We start from the raw sequence: 16,086 nt of genomic DNA, 5'->3' as shown, positions 1-16,086 counted from the left end.
CTAAAATACTGACATGGAGAATTTGCTATAAGTATTACTGGAAATCCAAAGATTACTTTGAGCCTAGTTATCTCAGACTGGAGTTGAAAAAGGATGTAAAAGACAACCAAAATGGGAAAGTGCTTCAAGGAGCATAGAATCAGGAGAAGTCTATCCAACTGAGACTAGTTTTGTGGTGGTTGGGGTGAATGGAAGGAGGGTTTTTTTTGTAAACCAATGAAAAATTTCAACAGAATGGAACACTTGGTTTTCTTTCTATAGCTATTTTAACATGAATAACCAGCTGTTCTACTACTCCATAAATTTTCTTTGAAGGGTCAAATATGAGGCAACTATTCTGCTAGGAGTGCAATTCTATGAGTGTCTACACAGACGTAAATCCAATCAGTTCAGTGGGGCTTACTCCCACGGTAAGTGAATATAGGATGGCAGCATAAATCTTTACAAGTGAAGTTAGCAAGAATCCTTCATCCTCATTTGGTAAAACAAAAAGTCACTCCTTCAGACCCATTTCATTAAAAAAAAAAAACCTCTTCACATGCCCTTTATCAATCTCCTTTCAACTCCAAGAAAGGAGCAAAGTTATATTCCCTGATATTTCAAGGATTCCCATCCCCCTTTCCCCTCTCATTTCCTAGCCAAGGAGCAAATCAGTGGACACAAACTTTTCTTTAAGAAGAGATGGAAGATGGGCTTTGTACTTATTTTTCTGGACTGAGAAAGAATTTAATGGGCTTTGTGAACAAATAAATGTATCAATAATGATTTTAAAAACATTTTCAATATTATTTTGCTGTCTAGTTATATTGAAAAGAATTTCATCGAAACATATGTAATGGGGGGGGGAGCAAATAATTTACAGTCACACCCTCAATTAATTTAGTGATTTGCTGTCAAAAGCAAAACGTCTCTTACCTTAGGCCAACTGACAGTCTAGGAGGGGATGACAGAATGGTCTGAATCTGCTGCTTCTGCTCTCCACTCCCTGCAGGACGTGTGTGAGTTGGTGAAATCTAGAAGCAGAGATGAAAATACAATTGTGATTACAGAATTTCAATGGGAAGGGACACAATATGTACTGCATTTCCTAAAGGCTCCTCCATCCCATTGGCTCTCCAACAGCCAAGCCAAGCATTCAGCGGAGCACATGGCAGAACTGAATGTGTCTCATGTTAAAAAAAAGAGAAAGATTCAGCCTCCCCATCTCCATATGCATGGAAAGAAATGTTAAGTGACAGGGAACATCTGAACATGCAGTGTCCCTCGACAAATATCTGAACTAGCCTGGTTCCATGTAGGACTATACTACATTGCCCTGCTGAACATTTATTCCAATTCCTCTGCCTCATTCCTCTTCTACTGCATTTGTCTCAAATTCTCTGGCATATCCAATGTCATAAAGAAATGAATGGTGGTGCGGGAGAAGAGATGGGGACTGGGATACCCACCAGAACCAGCAGCTATGGGGCCAAGGGGAAGTTGAATAGTAGACTTTGCAGTTTAAACGAGCCAGCACTACCGATCCCTAGCAGGTGACTATTTGGACTTCCCTTTAAAATGCTCAAGGAAGACTTCATGACTTATGCACAACTGTTATGTCTTCCCTAGGTTTAATCAGAACTTTCCTGTAATTCAAAGACGCTGCTTCCTGCACTCTCTTAGTACCAATATCTAGTTGCAACAGAAGCAAAACACACTTTAATCTTCCATCAGGGCACTGAATCTCTGGCACTTGGTCCTAAAGGTAAAGGACCCCTGACAGTCAAGTTCAGTTGCGAACGACTCTGGGATTATGGTGCTCATCTCATTTTACAGGCCGAGGGAGCCGGCGTTTGTCCGCAGACATTTTTTCTGGGTCATGTGCCCCACATGACTGAGCCGCTTCTGGCAAAACCAGAGCAGCACACAGAAACACCATTTACCTTCCTGCCGGAGCGGTACCTATCTACTTCCACTTTGACATGCTTTCGAACTGCTAGGTTGGCAGGAGCAGGGACTGAGCAATGGGAACTCACCCCGTCGTAGGGATTTGAACTGCCGACGTTCTGATCGGCAAGCCCAAGAGGCTCAGTGGTTTAGACCACAGTGCCACCCACGTCCCTTTGGCACTTGGTCCTATGACATTCCAAATCACAGGGTGAGAAGGACAAGACATTCAACACATAATAAACAAGGAGGCTCCTACTCAAGTGACAGACCATTAACGAGCCTGTTCCAAGAAAAGCCTACATAGCTTCATCAAGACTTCATCAATGTTTGGCCAATGCAGTGAAATTTTAATGCACACTGCAAAGAGATTTCTGCCTGCAACCATCCTGGTATATAAAGTTAGGGCAAAAGAATCGACTGCTATCAGACACTCCAAAAAAGCCATTGGAGGCACACCTGTATATTCCAAGAGAAATTCAGGATTAATGCTTTCATTATTCAGCTTCAACATTTTATTAGCTTCTGGGATAATATATGGACTCGTCTAGAGAACTACAGTGAAATGGGAAAATGCTCCAGACAATGATATTGATTCCTTATAATCTTTCGTCCGTATTCAACTAAATTGTTATGCTAGTGGAAGCTACGGCACCTTCCTAGGAGTTAAGTGTAACACATGTCAAAATCACATAGCTGTGATTTTAAAAAGTACTTTGAAACAATACAAATTTGAAACACATGGAATTATGTTCATCTAAATATGCATTTTAGTATTGCTATGAAAACTGGAAAATCCTTTATATTAAACTGTTTTGTTGCATTTTTAATTTTAAAAATCATGCACTTTCTAATTCACTTGAACTATTTACTTGGTTTAATTTTGTTGGGAATGGTAAGTCATTATAGGCGAAAGATCACTGGCATTGCATGAAGCTCTGTGAATACCTACACACCTAATCCAGTTGCCTGCAATATCTGGTTTATAGAGCGACTTGGATTTCTTGTGCTACTTCAGCCAATTTTCTACCGCACCACAGAGAACAAGCCACCTTTATAATTATTCTAGATCAACCGTATTGTCATGAAATCAAATTTTGGGAGTATTTTATGCGCAGCATGTTCTGTTAAGAGTCTCTTGTTCAAATTGCTACCAGCATGATGCCTTTCACCGCTAGCTGTTCCTTGATAGAATTTAATAAATATTCATTGGCAGAAAGCAATGTAATTGATTCAGCTACTTTCATTTTTTATCAGCTCAGCAGGAGACCACAGACTCCACAGAAAACCTCCAAGACATGCCAAAGGTTGACAGTAAGAGGCTTTTGTGATTCACTTGGTGAAGAGAGGGAAGAAGCGGGCAGTACCTTATCGGTGCCTAATTCACACTGTCAGTAAGCAGAGGCTTTGTACAGCCAGCGTGCATTTGCAGGAAATGGAAAATTTGGAACGTGTGGCCTTAGGTAAAACACTTTGATATGGAAAAGGAGGGTTATGCTCTGATGACAATCATTTAAATGGTGGAACAATCATTTTAATAAAAATTAGAACATAATTTACTTATAGGAGCCATTTGTGTTGGGGAAATGCAAGGCAGGGAGAAATGGCAAACAAAGAGGCTATAAGCAGCTGGACAGAAGAATGATAGAAAGCAATATGGGATTACAATGGATCACAGGTCAACAAAAATAATGCAGGGAAGGGAAGAGGAGAAACCATCAAGCCAGTGTCCTATGAGGCTTACAAATCCAATGGACTGGAGGACGTCAGAATTAACTGTTGTAACTTTAGGGAGTATCACCTATTCAGGATCGTGGTGCCAGAGGAGAAACACTTTGATACTGCATGTTACAGTAAGAAGCATCAATGTAAGGTCCAGAATGCAAGCAGCTGGCAGCGGGGACTAGTTGATTCACAGCTGGAATACTGTGTTCGTTTGCCAGTCTTTCTACTCAGCTCCCACTAGACTCTCTTGATCTCAACAATGCACCCACAAATTACAGATCTGGGCAGGGCAGGCGGAAGAGGACAGAGCACTGCTACAAAGGAATGTTCATCTGGACAAAGGACAACAGTGCCTGCTTCCAGGCATGTACTGCAATATAAAAGCAGGGATAGCGAACCTGTGGCCCTCCAGATGTTGCTGGACTGCAGCTCCCTTCTTCCACGACAATGGTCCATATGCTGGCTAGGGCTGTTGGGAGTTGGAGTCCAGCAACATCTGGAAGTACAACGATTCTGAATCCCTGGTATAAATAAAACCTCCCGTTGTTCTATTTTGTTGGTTTTCTACTTACTGGAATGCCAGTGAAGGTAACTGGGGGCGATTGCCAGGAGATGCTAAAGCTATTTCCATTGGGAGTGAACTTTGTTGTTCCTGGAATGTTCACAGGAGCTGTGGCCTGTTTTAAAAAACACCAGTCAGTTAAGGAGGAACATCTCTGTTCTACAGAATTATGTTGCAAACTGTCTTATACTAAGGACCGTAAATTGGGTATCAAGTTTTGGAAAGAGATTATTTTGAACATAGGAGTACAGTGTCACAGCACTGGTCTGCCTAGGTTAGTACTGCCAACAGTGACTGGAAGACGGTTTCAGGTGGAGGTGTCTCCCAGTTAGCTGGGCACTAAACCTATGACCTTCTGCATGCCAAGCAAATGTTCTTGCTACTGAGCTATGGCCCTTCCCTGTCCACTGTACTTTTCATGCAGTTCTCTGATGGGTACAGGGAGGATGTCTAATGATATGTATTGCAAGCAGAAAGAAGAACTGCATTCACAATAATTCATGAGCAATGAACGGTTTTCCAATATATGCAGACCCAATAATGTTTTTTTAAAAAATCAGATCTTACAGAAGCAGCACTTTAGGGGGCAACAAACACCAGAATGGGTGGGAGAGAAAATGACATTAGCTTAGTTTCTCACAGAAACTATCATGAAATGGTGAAAAGAACAGTTAATGAACATGAGCAAGCACATGGTGCTATCTGTCATCATTTTGAAACAAGTCAAAAAGTCAGGGCTTATGCAGCAACTGCAAGGCAAGAATGGGGAGGGGGAAAGAGGGGAGGCAGTATGCAGGGATCTTTCAGAATTTAATTGCAATTGCTGAAAGAAAGGAAAAATGAAGTTAAAATAAATATCAGTAACACTATCGTCTTGTGTTTGACTTGCAGTTTAATTCTCTGAGAGGCCGCAGATCTTTCCTCTGCAAGACTTGCACAGGGATGGGAAGCACGTGTACAGGAGCAAACGGTGATGGACTGATTCTCTCTCTCATATATATATATATATATATATATATATATATATATATATAACCTTGCATAGCTAGTATCCTACTCTGGGTGCCCTTGTAGACTGAGGTTTGGCAAGAGTATATCAGAAACAGGTCCTTCAATCATGGCGTAAAGTTTCTGAAATATTATCCTAGAGGGAGGGATACCTAGTTCCATTACTTTATGCCTTCAGACCCCAGGCAACCCACCCACTTTTCAGACCACCCTTTGTTCTTTTGTGTTGCTAGGTGCTTATATTTTCTCTCTGCTTGTTTCTGATGTTGTGTTTGTTTGGGGGTTGGTAGACTGTCATTGACAATTGGAATGTTTTAATTGATTTCAGCTGTCTTGAATTCATTTATAAAGAAAGGAATGGTAACATTAGAAAAGAATAGATTCTAATAAATATTCTGGACCCCTCCCCCAAAACAGATCAGTAGAAGGAAGCCACAGTTTGAACAAACCACAGTTCCTAAAATTCAGACATCACAATGAACTGTGGTTTGCTTAATAATCAAAAGCTTCTTGTCTGTGAAAGAATAGAAAAGGAGGGGAAGGGGAACACACAAGACTGATGTTTGCCATGGCTCATTCACATTAGAAACCATGGGGTTCCCATTACACTGAGCCAGTATCCCTTACGGGAAAAAGAATCTTACCTGGTAAGCATGGTCAGAGTGAACGAGGTAGAGATTGGTAGGAGCCGAGCGGCTTAGAGGTGTCATCCCTTTCACATCTGTTTTGGCACATGACAGGTCACTTTTGCTCACATCTTGTGATGGAAAAGGAGGAGGAGATGCTAGAGACGGGGAGACGGGAGACAAGCTACTTAACCCATCAGCTACGGAATCAGTGTTGAGGCGTATCTCTGTGTAGTAAAAATCTTCCTCTCCATCACTGTAGTCAGACTCTCCCGCACGCCTAAATCAAGTGGAGACCAAGAAGTTATTTGTAGCATATTAAATTAACTGCAGTAAAGAAGAATTGTGATGTTAGTATATGGGCAGATGCAAAGAAGTTACATCTCCCAACTTTTATAACTGATGTGACATAAAGCATTTATAACTGACAGTTGGACCAATATTAAGATACCTTCTTCATTTGGCTGTGGGCTTTTTGTGCCATTTTGTTGATGTGTGCATGCAAGGCACATATGCCTCAGAGGCAGAATAAAGAGGCACTAGAATTCAAAAGCTAAGGGGTCACTATAAATAGTGACTTATTATGAGTCACAGTGAGGCTCCCCTAGACAAACCACAGATTTTAAACCATAGGACAAACCTTGGTTACAGCTCGTGGTTTTTCTGGAAAGAGCAAACCACGAGCACATTCAGATAGCACACACGGCTTAGCTCACATTTGCTTATTCATGTTAAGCCACTGTTTAGCTTTAGCATTATGCGAGTACTAGACCTGCATGTCATCTCCACAATCACTTTAGAAACAACTTTGATACAGGTGAAAATATATCCCGACATAATGTGGGAACCAGCCATAGAATTTTCTTCAAAATCTTTATCAACCTGAAAGTAGAGAACTGAGATACCACAGATCAGTGGTTGATTCTAAGAAAGCTCTGTTGCTTAGGGATATAAATCCTAGCGAAATCAATTAGGGTTATTTCTGAGTAAAATGGATTTGGGTATCAGTCTTTTTCCAGATAGAAGGAACAGTAGTTTTCTTACCCAAGGTGAATGGTCCGGATGTGTTTCTGAATACCGACGGCTGTGCTCAGTACTTTTCCGCAGTTTTTCCAAAGGCATTTAAACATCACCTTCATGGAATTCTGGAAAAACAAACAAACAAGAGAGAATACAGATGAATTAATTTGTTCACACATCTGCTTGACTTCTATGAATCATAAATTGGACCATTTTCTAAATTTCTGCTTAATGCTAATACAGCTTTAATTAGTATGGCATCTTTCAAAACACTTTTTCCAAGTGATCCTCTGCAAGGGGGAAATACACTTTGTTTGAAGAAGCCCCCACAGCTGCACTAGGGAGTTTACAGGAATGCAGCTAGAGATTGTTTAAAATAAGATGACATCCCTATTGGCATTACATGCAGTTACATATAAACACACACACACACACACACACACACACACACACACACACACACACAAATGTAACTTGCAAAGTGAAAAGGTAGAGATGTAATATTCCATTCCACTCCAGTGTGGAATCTCTGTTATTTCAAAAAGACAAGTTATTTTCTGTGCTCAAACTTTTCGCTGTAACTTAATTTAAATTTGATAGTGCCTTTGACTGCTTATCTTTGAACTAGATGGTAAGAGGCCTACGTTGATGTGGCAGAAGAGAGAGGATAAACTATGACAAGCTGACTGTGGCACTTTGTCAATAAACCCCAGGGTTGGACACTTAAAAGCATGCCAACATCCTGGAGCAAACAGTGAATGTACTATCCTGTAAGAAACAATGCACCCCTCAGGTTCGTAAATTAACCCCAAGAGATACAAACTTGAGTCTCCTATGAAGTCAATATTGGGCTCACCTTCCTCTTTCTAGGAATGGGCTCGTCAAAGAGGAGACTACTAGTTTCAGCTTCGTCAATGCCGTCGTCTGTCTGGGAGGGCAGTCGAAATGGTTTGAAGCTGTCGGCAGAAAGAGGGGGCGAAGGGGTGGATGGGTTTGACTGGTCGCTTGGAGCACTCCAGCTCCAATACCCGCTGCTGCTGGTACTTGAAGGCACGAATCCTCCTTCCTTCCAAGATCCATTTAAGGACTCTAGAAATTCGGAAGATCAAAAAGGAAAGGAAAGTGAATTAAAGTTGAACAGCACTGGATAAAGCAGGGGCAGTCAACATGGTAGCACCCCCCAGATGTGTTGGGCAACAATTCAAGGATGATGGGAACTGTAGTTCAACAACATCTGGAGGAAAATACGCTGTTTACCCCTGGACCAAAGCAACTCAATACAGTGGTACCTCATTTTTCGAGCATCTTGGAAGCCTAATGTTTTGGTTTTTGAACACTGAAAACCCAGAAGTAAATGCTTCTGTTTTCAAACGTGCCTTGGAAGTTGAACAGCTTCTGCTGCGTGTTTTCAATTTTCTTAATTTAACTTGCAGCCAGCCCTTTGTGTCTTAGTTTTTGAACGTTTTGGAAGTCAAATGATCTTCTGGAACGGATTACGTACGAGAACCGAGGTACCACTATATCAGTTACTGTGTTTTTTTAGAAGAGAATGTTGGCAACAGTCCTGCAGCTATAAATGTGCGAAGAGTTTCTACCTGGGAGTACTGCAATACTTTCACTAATTTATAGACACATAGCACATATGGTATCAGGGTTTTTCTTACAAACAAGCAGCATGTAAATTTTATGTAATAAATAAGTAAGTTAAGCATAGTTTTAAATGCTGTTTGTTCACAGAAGCTAAAGGGGTGAAAAAAGCACCTATCATTCAAATGTAATGTTCAGTCATAATTACGGCATTTCTGTGTTCTCTGGCTTTTTAACTTCTCTTTATCTTTCTTTTTTTTAAAAAAGAAAAGATTTATACATGAACAAAATTTTGAAAAGAGAAGAAAGCCTGATAGAATGAGGCTGAAACAAACAGAGAGAGAGAAAGTCTGATTCTTGTTTTCCTGCCATCTTCCTTGTTATTCTTTGTCTTATTTAAAGAAGAATGTCAGTTTGATCTTATGCACTACCTGTTACACACAGCAGCAAGTTTCATGCCCCCTTCTCTTTTTGTTGTTGTTTTTGTTTGTAAATCAAAAACTGCCTAGATGCTTCTGCCCAGAGAGGAAGAATCAGGGAGGAAAAGGAGTGCCTAAATTTCTCTCTCTCTGCTGTTTATCTGCTCAAAAGTACTCCCCCACCCCCTTGTTCAGAAAAAGTAACTCATGATCATTGATCACAAGGTCCAATAATGCACTGGTGGCAGGTCCCCTAATAGCATAATGGTTTATAGGATTTATTTTTCTGTATGTTCCCAGTGCAACAGATGGATACTTACTATAGTTAGACATACATGCTTCATGAATTGCAACCACTGATGAAATTTAAGTTCAAGATCCCTACTACTTTTCACAATCTCTTGTGAGTAGGAATACAGTGCTTACCGTTGGGTCGGACAGGAGGGCTGCGGACCAAAGGGCTGGTGGATAAACTGGTTAGGACCATAGCTGCTGTGACTTTATCCATATCCAGTTCTTCCAAAGATTTTCTGAAATGGAAAGTGAAGGAAAAGAAAGATCTAAATCAGCAGCAAACGCAGGCTGGTGAGGGAAATAATAATGTTGATATTCCAAATTCTTCCTGCTCAGAAGCTCTGTAAAGAGCAGAAACCTAAACTTAAGGTTACAAAAAAGAATTCAATGAATCCAGGGACACTTTTCAACTGATTTTGTATGGGGACTGATTTGTAAATCTGGGGACTGTAACCTTACCTAAACTGTTTTGACAAAAGTGGATAAAACAGATAAGCCAAGGCCTCATTAGCATCCACTTGATCCAGGGAATGCCGACTTAAATACACAGAAAGTCTTGCAATACCTTTGAAAGCTTCTCTTGGCTCCGACTTAGATGTGTTTCCAGTGAAAAAGAGTACCAAAGATGTAGGACCATCACCAAGAACATTTTGGGTGGCAATCCAACACAGTTAGGCATCAAAGGGACTTAGCAGACAAGGACTGAAGTTTTTATGCATTAACACAGTGAAGGATGCCTTTTATGTCTGCTTGAAGTCTCAAGGTGCTATGGTGTCTCTATGGTCATTGCTCAGTGGCAGAGCATCTGTCTTGCATACAGAAAATTCCAAGGTTCAGTAATACTGGCATCTCCTGGTAGGGAAAGGCACCCACCTGAGACTTTGGAGATCCGCTGCCAGCCAGTGTTGACAGCACTAAGCTAAATAGAACAATAGTCTGGCTCACTGTAAGGCAACTTTCTATGTTACTGTGAACTGCTCAGAAGAAGAAAAAACAGGCAGCCTCTCAATCAAGACCAGATTACACGATGCACTGCAGATATGTGAATACATCACCTAATAATTTTGGGTTTTAATTGAAAAGCAGGAACAAAAAGCATCAGGTTTGATTAGAACAGAAGGAGGAGATTGTTAACAGACTTCCTGAATAGCACAGAGTTCAGTCCTGATTTCAGCATAAAGAACATTACAAATTGGCAGCAGGTTTTACCCTCAAGTATCTGTTAAAGCAGTAGCAGAATTTACTCTGTAGCTGAAGAATTGTAACAACATGAAATTCATAGGGGGGAATGCAAAAAACACAACAACACCTTCTTAATTTCCCATGAAGCTAATTAGACAAAGTAGCCTCAAGGCAAACATAGTGCCCTTTAACACAGAGTTGACTAATGAATGGTAATCATTTTAAGCATAGGGTAGAGAAAGGAAAAACTTGCTTCACTCGGTGTTACGATGTAGGGAAGCTTCTATCTTTCCAAAGCCCGAGAGTTTAAGAGAAGATCCCTATGGGACTAATGCCTTTCAGACACAATGTTTGATAATGTACTTAAGTCAAGGTTGATGGTTGCTTTCAGTATACCCTTCCCATTAACATTTACTGAATTATCAATACTGAGTTGGCTCACAATGCGGCAAACATTGTATGCAAATCTGCTGAGTGGCAGGAAAATTCATAGTGCACTGCTGGGAGTATTAAGACTAGGTTGGAAAAGCTGTTTACAATCTCAATAGGAGTTGGGATTAGGCTACTGCAATGTGTTGTGCATTGGGACTGCCTTTGATGACTTGAAGTACTATTGGCTCAGATTACAAAGCAGAACTAGTCAGCCAGAAAACATCTTTAGCGCAGATTCATTGCTTCCCTTTCTGTTTCTGGGCACAGTTCAAAGCGCATAACATTCGAAGCCCTATATGGGATGGGATGTGGGTATATGAAGGACTATTGACTTCCACATGAACCTCCTTATCAACAGGAGGAGAGAAGTGTCTGTGTAAGAAAGAGGGAGAGGGGAGAATGCCCCATCTTACTCTGGCCATGCAGCCCTCAACCACTTCACCCTGATCAAATGTGGAGCTTGACCCCAAAAAGTTTGCACGCCCATAGGCGAGCAAAGACTGCTGCTTTTATATAATTTACTTTGAAAGATAACTAAAATCCAGACAGAACAGCAACAGAAGGTTGCAAACAGATTTTGTTTCTACTGTTTTTAAAAATTGCGGTTCACACTTTGAATCAAAACAAATATTTGTCTTCCGAGAAAAAGATGCCTTTAGCCCAGTAGTCCGGATTATAATTTTGCTCCAGAACACTAGCTTGTTACTTTTTTTTTAAGAATGGAGGGATGGATTATCTATAAAAAGCTGTTTTTTCCATTTAAAAATACTTATTTTTAAAATACTTGCCAACTGTTGAAAATGAGTATTATAGCAATTAAAATGGATACTAGCATAATGGCTTTGTTCTCCCTTCGCGGTGAGAGGCAGTGTGTCTTTGAGTGCCAGTTAATAATAATAATAATAATTTATTATTTGTACCCCGCCCATCTGGCTGGGTTTCCCCAGCCACTCTGGGCGGCTTCCAACAAAGATGAAAGATACACTAAAATGTCACATATTAAAAACTTCCCTGAACAGGGCTGCCTTCAGATGTCTTCTGAATGTTAGGTAGATGTTTATCGCTTTGACATCTGATGGGAGGGCGTTCCACAGGGCGGGCGCCACTACCGAGAAGGCCCTCTGCCTGGTTCCCTGTAACTTGGCCTCTCGCAGTGAGGGAACTGCCAGAAGGCCCTCGGAGCTGGACCTCAGTATCCGGGCAGAACGATGGGGGAGGAGACACTCCTTCAGATATACTGGACCGAGGCCGTTTAGGGCTTTAAAGGTCAGCACCAACACTTTGAATTGTGCTCGGAAATGTACTGGGAGCCAATGTAGGTCTTTCAAGACTGGTGTTATATGGTCTCGGCTGCCGCTCCCAGTCACCAGTCTAGCTGCCACATTCTGGATTAGTTGTAGTTTGCGGGTCACCTTCAAAGGTAGCCCCACGTAGAGCGCATTGCAGTAGTCCAAGCGGGAGATAACCAGAGCATGTACCACTCTGGCGAGACAGTCTGCAGGCAGATAGGGTCTCAGCCTACGTACCAGATGGAGCTGGTAAACAGCTGCCCTGGATACAGATTGATGAGAATTAGATATTATGAATAAAAAATGGGGTTCCCACCCTATCCTGAGCTTTCCTCAGAAAACAAATGCAGGGATGGGGAAGAGATACTTGCAAGGAGAACTGGTGGTGCTGAAGGAACAGGGCAGGAGAAGAGCGTTAGATGGGGCTTACTCCAAGGAAGGCTTTATATAAGATTGCAGCATTAATTCATGTTCTCCAGCTGAGCTGGGCTGGGTTGGGTTGGTGTTAAAAAGAGAGGCACATTTCAAAGGAGCCTTGCACATGTTCAGGAAAGATTAAGCACCTCACCCTCTCACCCACTGCTTTTTCTCTAAAAACAAAAACAAAAAATAAATAAAGTAAAAACAGCATGGGCATGTGTGTATGTTCAACCCTTTCGTATCACTTTTCTGCACTGCACTCCAAATGACCCTGTCGTCAGCAGCTTACCCTATCCCAGGGTTCAAAATTCATTTTTCATGTTAGGAAGCATGGAAACAGCATGGGGGTGGTGGTGGTTAAGGTTAATAATCTCACCACAATTTCTCTGCTCCAAATTGCCTTTCCCCTTCCATATAACATGTACAATCAGGTTGCTGTTGTGTGTGTAATGTGTAGTTTGGCCTTCGTGAACATGCTTAAGAGTCTTACTGCTTTGTGGTAAATAAAAGAATATGACACCACTAGTTCACTCGGGAAACATGCAAACTGTAACATACACTGTTTAGGCTAGATTCCGAGACAGGTGTATATGGTTGTTTAAGATGCAACTATGTCTGTCATTCACACTTTACAAGTTTGTTGAGGGAAGCCTAAGTGTATTAAAAGCCATCATGTTTACTATCTAAAATGTGGAACCTCCCTCACTAACAGACTGGAAAAAAGTCTACCTTCCTGACAGAGATATCAGAAAACTACAACGTTCTATCCCCCTGCCGATCCTAAAAAACCTCAATAGTTCCATTCCTATAAAGATCATAAATAAAACAAGCAAAGGGACAATTATTTGAAAAGTAAATTATGCTTGTTCTGGAAACAGTGTCTCTAGGATGAACGTATCTGCCCTCTAGGAGTTTATTTTTTTATTTAAATCTTTTTATTGAGTTTCACTTATCACATACACACAAGAAAAAAAACCAGTACATTAAAGGCACCAAAACAAAAAGGGAAAAAGAAAAGGTGAAAAATACAGAAAAATAAAAACTAATACATAATATACACTGTCTGACTTCCTTCCCTCCTGATTTCGGGTTTCTAATTTTAGAAGTTTCATTTTTACAGCTGGTATTGGTTATTAGTTTTTACATCGGAAGTTTTATAACAGTCCTGCTATAGTTGGTAGGTTTCTATGATTACCTTCAATATATGTCATAAATTTAATCCAGTCATCATTTAACTTTGTATTCTTTTGGTTTCTAATTCTCTGCGTCATTTTTGCCAATTCAACAAAATCAAATAATTTCGTTTGCCATTCCCTCACGGTTGGTATATTTGTGCTTTTCCAGTTTTGGGCAATTAACATTCTGGCCGCTGCTGTTGAATATTGAAATAAAATTTTATCTTCTTTCCTAATTTCCTCTCCAATAATACCTAGTAAGAAGGCCTCTGGTTTTTTAGGGAATGTGTATCTAAATATTTTTTTTAACTCATTATATATCATGTCCCAAAATTTCTTTATTTCCTCACATGCCCACCACATATGTATGAAATTGCCCTCTTTTGTTTTACATCTCCAGCAAGCCTTATTTCCAGTCTTATATATCCTACTTAATTTTTCTGGTGTTATATACCATCTATATATCATCTTCTCTAGGTTTTCTCTAATTGCAGCACTCGCCGTAAATTTTATTCCCTCATTCCACAATTTTGTCCATTTTTCATATTCTATGTTATGCCCCAAGTCTATTGCCCATTTAACCATAACTTCTTTAATTTCTTCATCTTTTGTATCCCAATCCAATAATATTTTATACATTTTAGATAATAATTTAGAATTACTTTCAATTATCTCAATCTGAAATTTTGATTTTTTTCATTCATTCCAATTTTTTTATCCTCTGACCATATTGCGTTGATTTGGTGATACTGTAGCCAGCCTGTCATCTTTCCCTTTAGTTCTTCATATGGTCTTAGTTTCCAGCTGTCTTCCAATCTGATCAATAAATCTTCATAAGTCAATTTTTGCTCCTCCGTGTTTATTTTTTTGTTTATTAGGATGTTTGTTGGGGACAGCCACCAAGGTACTCTCCATTCCAGCAGTTTTTTGTTTTTTCCCCACACTTCATACAGTGGGCCCCTGATAATGTGGCTTGAGAACCCTTTGTGCGCTTTCTCTTTATTTGACCACAGGTAGGCGTGCCAGCCAAACCTGTTGTCTGCCCCTTCTAAATCCAATAAGTCATTATTTTCCAAGGTTATCCAGTCTTTAACCCAGCAGAGACAAGCAGCTTCATAATACAATTTTAGATTGGGAACTGCAAACCCCCCTCTCTCCTTTCGGTCCGTGAGTAGTTTAAATCTAATCCTTGGCCTCTTTCCCTGCCATATGAATCTTGAAAGGGTTTTCTGCCAGTCCTTGAATAATCTAGGTCCCCTGATTACAGGAATGTTCTGGAATAAGAACAGCATCTTTGGAAGAACATTCATTTTTATTACCTCCATCCTGCCCAACCACGAGAGGTTAATTCTATTCCAAATGTCTAAGTCTTTTTTAATTTCATTCCATGTTATCGAATAATTATCTTCAATTAAATTTATGTTTTTTGGTGTGAGCCATATTCCTAAATATTTTATTTTTTTTGCCACCTTTATTCCATGATTTCTCTCTAATTTTTCATTTTGCTCATTTCCCAGGTTCTTTGACAACATTTTTGTCTTTAATTTGTTCAATTTGAATCCGGATAGTTTGCCATATTCCTCTAATATCTCCAGCGCTTTGCCCATACTTTCTTGCGGTTCTTCCAGGGATAACATCAGGTCGTCCGCATAGGCTTTTAATTTGTACTCCTTAAGTCCTATTTTAATTCCTTGTATTTGCCCTCTAGGAGTTTATAAACAGCATCCCAATTTGTGAATAAATCAATTTTCACTGACTTCTGCTGCTCTGTGAACACCAGTTTCCTCTCTGTTTCTCTTGCTGTGGTACCTTTATAAGCTGAAGCTACTTCTCCAGATTTACCCCTGGACAACCCCCTGGACCCCCCCAAACATCCTTTTTAATGTGCACTCTTGATGTTTCGTTTTCATGATGTTATCTGGGCAGTTATAAGTAATCCCACTTTGTTTGCAAAATTGGAGAAGCATTGCAGAACAACTACAAAGCAGAATGATGGTCCAGTGTAAATCCACCACGAATGCACTATTATTGCATCAGTGACATGTTGCCGGAGACACCCCAACCCCCACCAGTCTAGAGGGGTCCTCAGCCTCTCCCAAAAGCCCTTACAGTCATCCTTCAATATAGTACTTCTCTGTCCATTTCAACTTCCCTTTCTTATTTCTAGTTCCTGATTCCCCCCTCTCCTACTTCCTTGAAACACTCCTCATTTTCAGATTCTGTTACCTCTCCCCCCCCCAATCCAAATCAGTTTTCTTTTTAATGCTCAACACACTATTACCTTCCATTACATAGCTTTTAACACTAAGCTATTTGGGGGATCTGAGACACCCATATTCACAGCACACAGCATATTTCAGATGCACTGGGCTGGGAGCCAAGCTTCACTGGTTACGAAATCCAAAATGTAATCTATTTTTT

General features: G+C 40.4%; 1 protein-coding gene across 4 annotated transcripts in view; it reads right to left on the bottom strand.

The window, feature by feature from the left end:
- The window catches only part of ZNF704 (zinc finger protein 704), a 55,133-nt gene that overhangs the window by 12,681 nt on the left and 26,366 nt on the right, over nucleotides 1–16,086 (bottom strand). For 3 of the 4 annotated variants that reach the window (XR_014566491.1, XM_083747844.1, XM_083747842.1), the window contains 6 exons: nucleotides 9,300–9,403; nucleotides 7,724–7,956; nucleotides 6,892–6,992; nucleotides 5,866–6,127; nucleotides 4,224–4,328; nucleotides 916–1,013 (listed from right to left, as the gene is read on the bottom strand). Coding sequence is in view for 3 of the 4 variants with exons in the window: in XM_083747844.1 (XP_083603970.1) it covers nucleotides 916–1,013; nucleotides 4,224–4,328; nucleotides 5,866–6,127; nucleotides 6,892–6,992; nucleotides 7,724–7,956; nucleotides 9,300–9,403 (903 nt within the window). In the remaining variant the exon portion in view is untranslated. The remainder of the gene's footprint in view (nucleotides 1–915; nucleotides 1,014–4,223; nucleotides 4,329–5,865; nucleotides 6,128–6,891; nucleotides 6,993–7,723; nucleotides 7,957–9,299; nucleotides 9,404–16,086) is intronic. The other variant, XM_083747843.1, reaches the window with a different exon arrangement.

This window comes from Podarcis gaigeae (assembly GCF_964106915.1).
Source record: "Podarcis gaigeae genome assembly, chromosome: 7".
In the NCBI taxonomy this organism is placed as follows: Eukaryota; Metazoa; Chordata; class Lepidosauria; order Squamata; family Lacertidae; genus Podarcis; species Podarcis gaigeae.
Note: the sequence above shows the minus strand (reverse complement) of the source record. Positions and strands in the feature narration are given on the sequence as shown.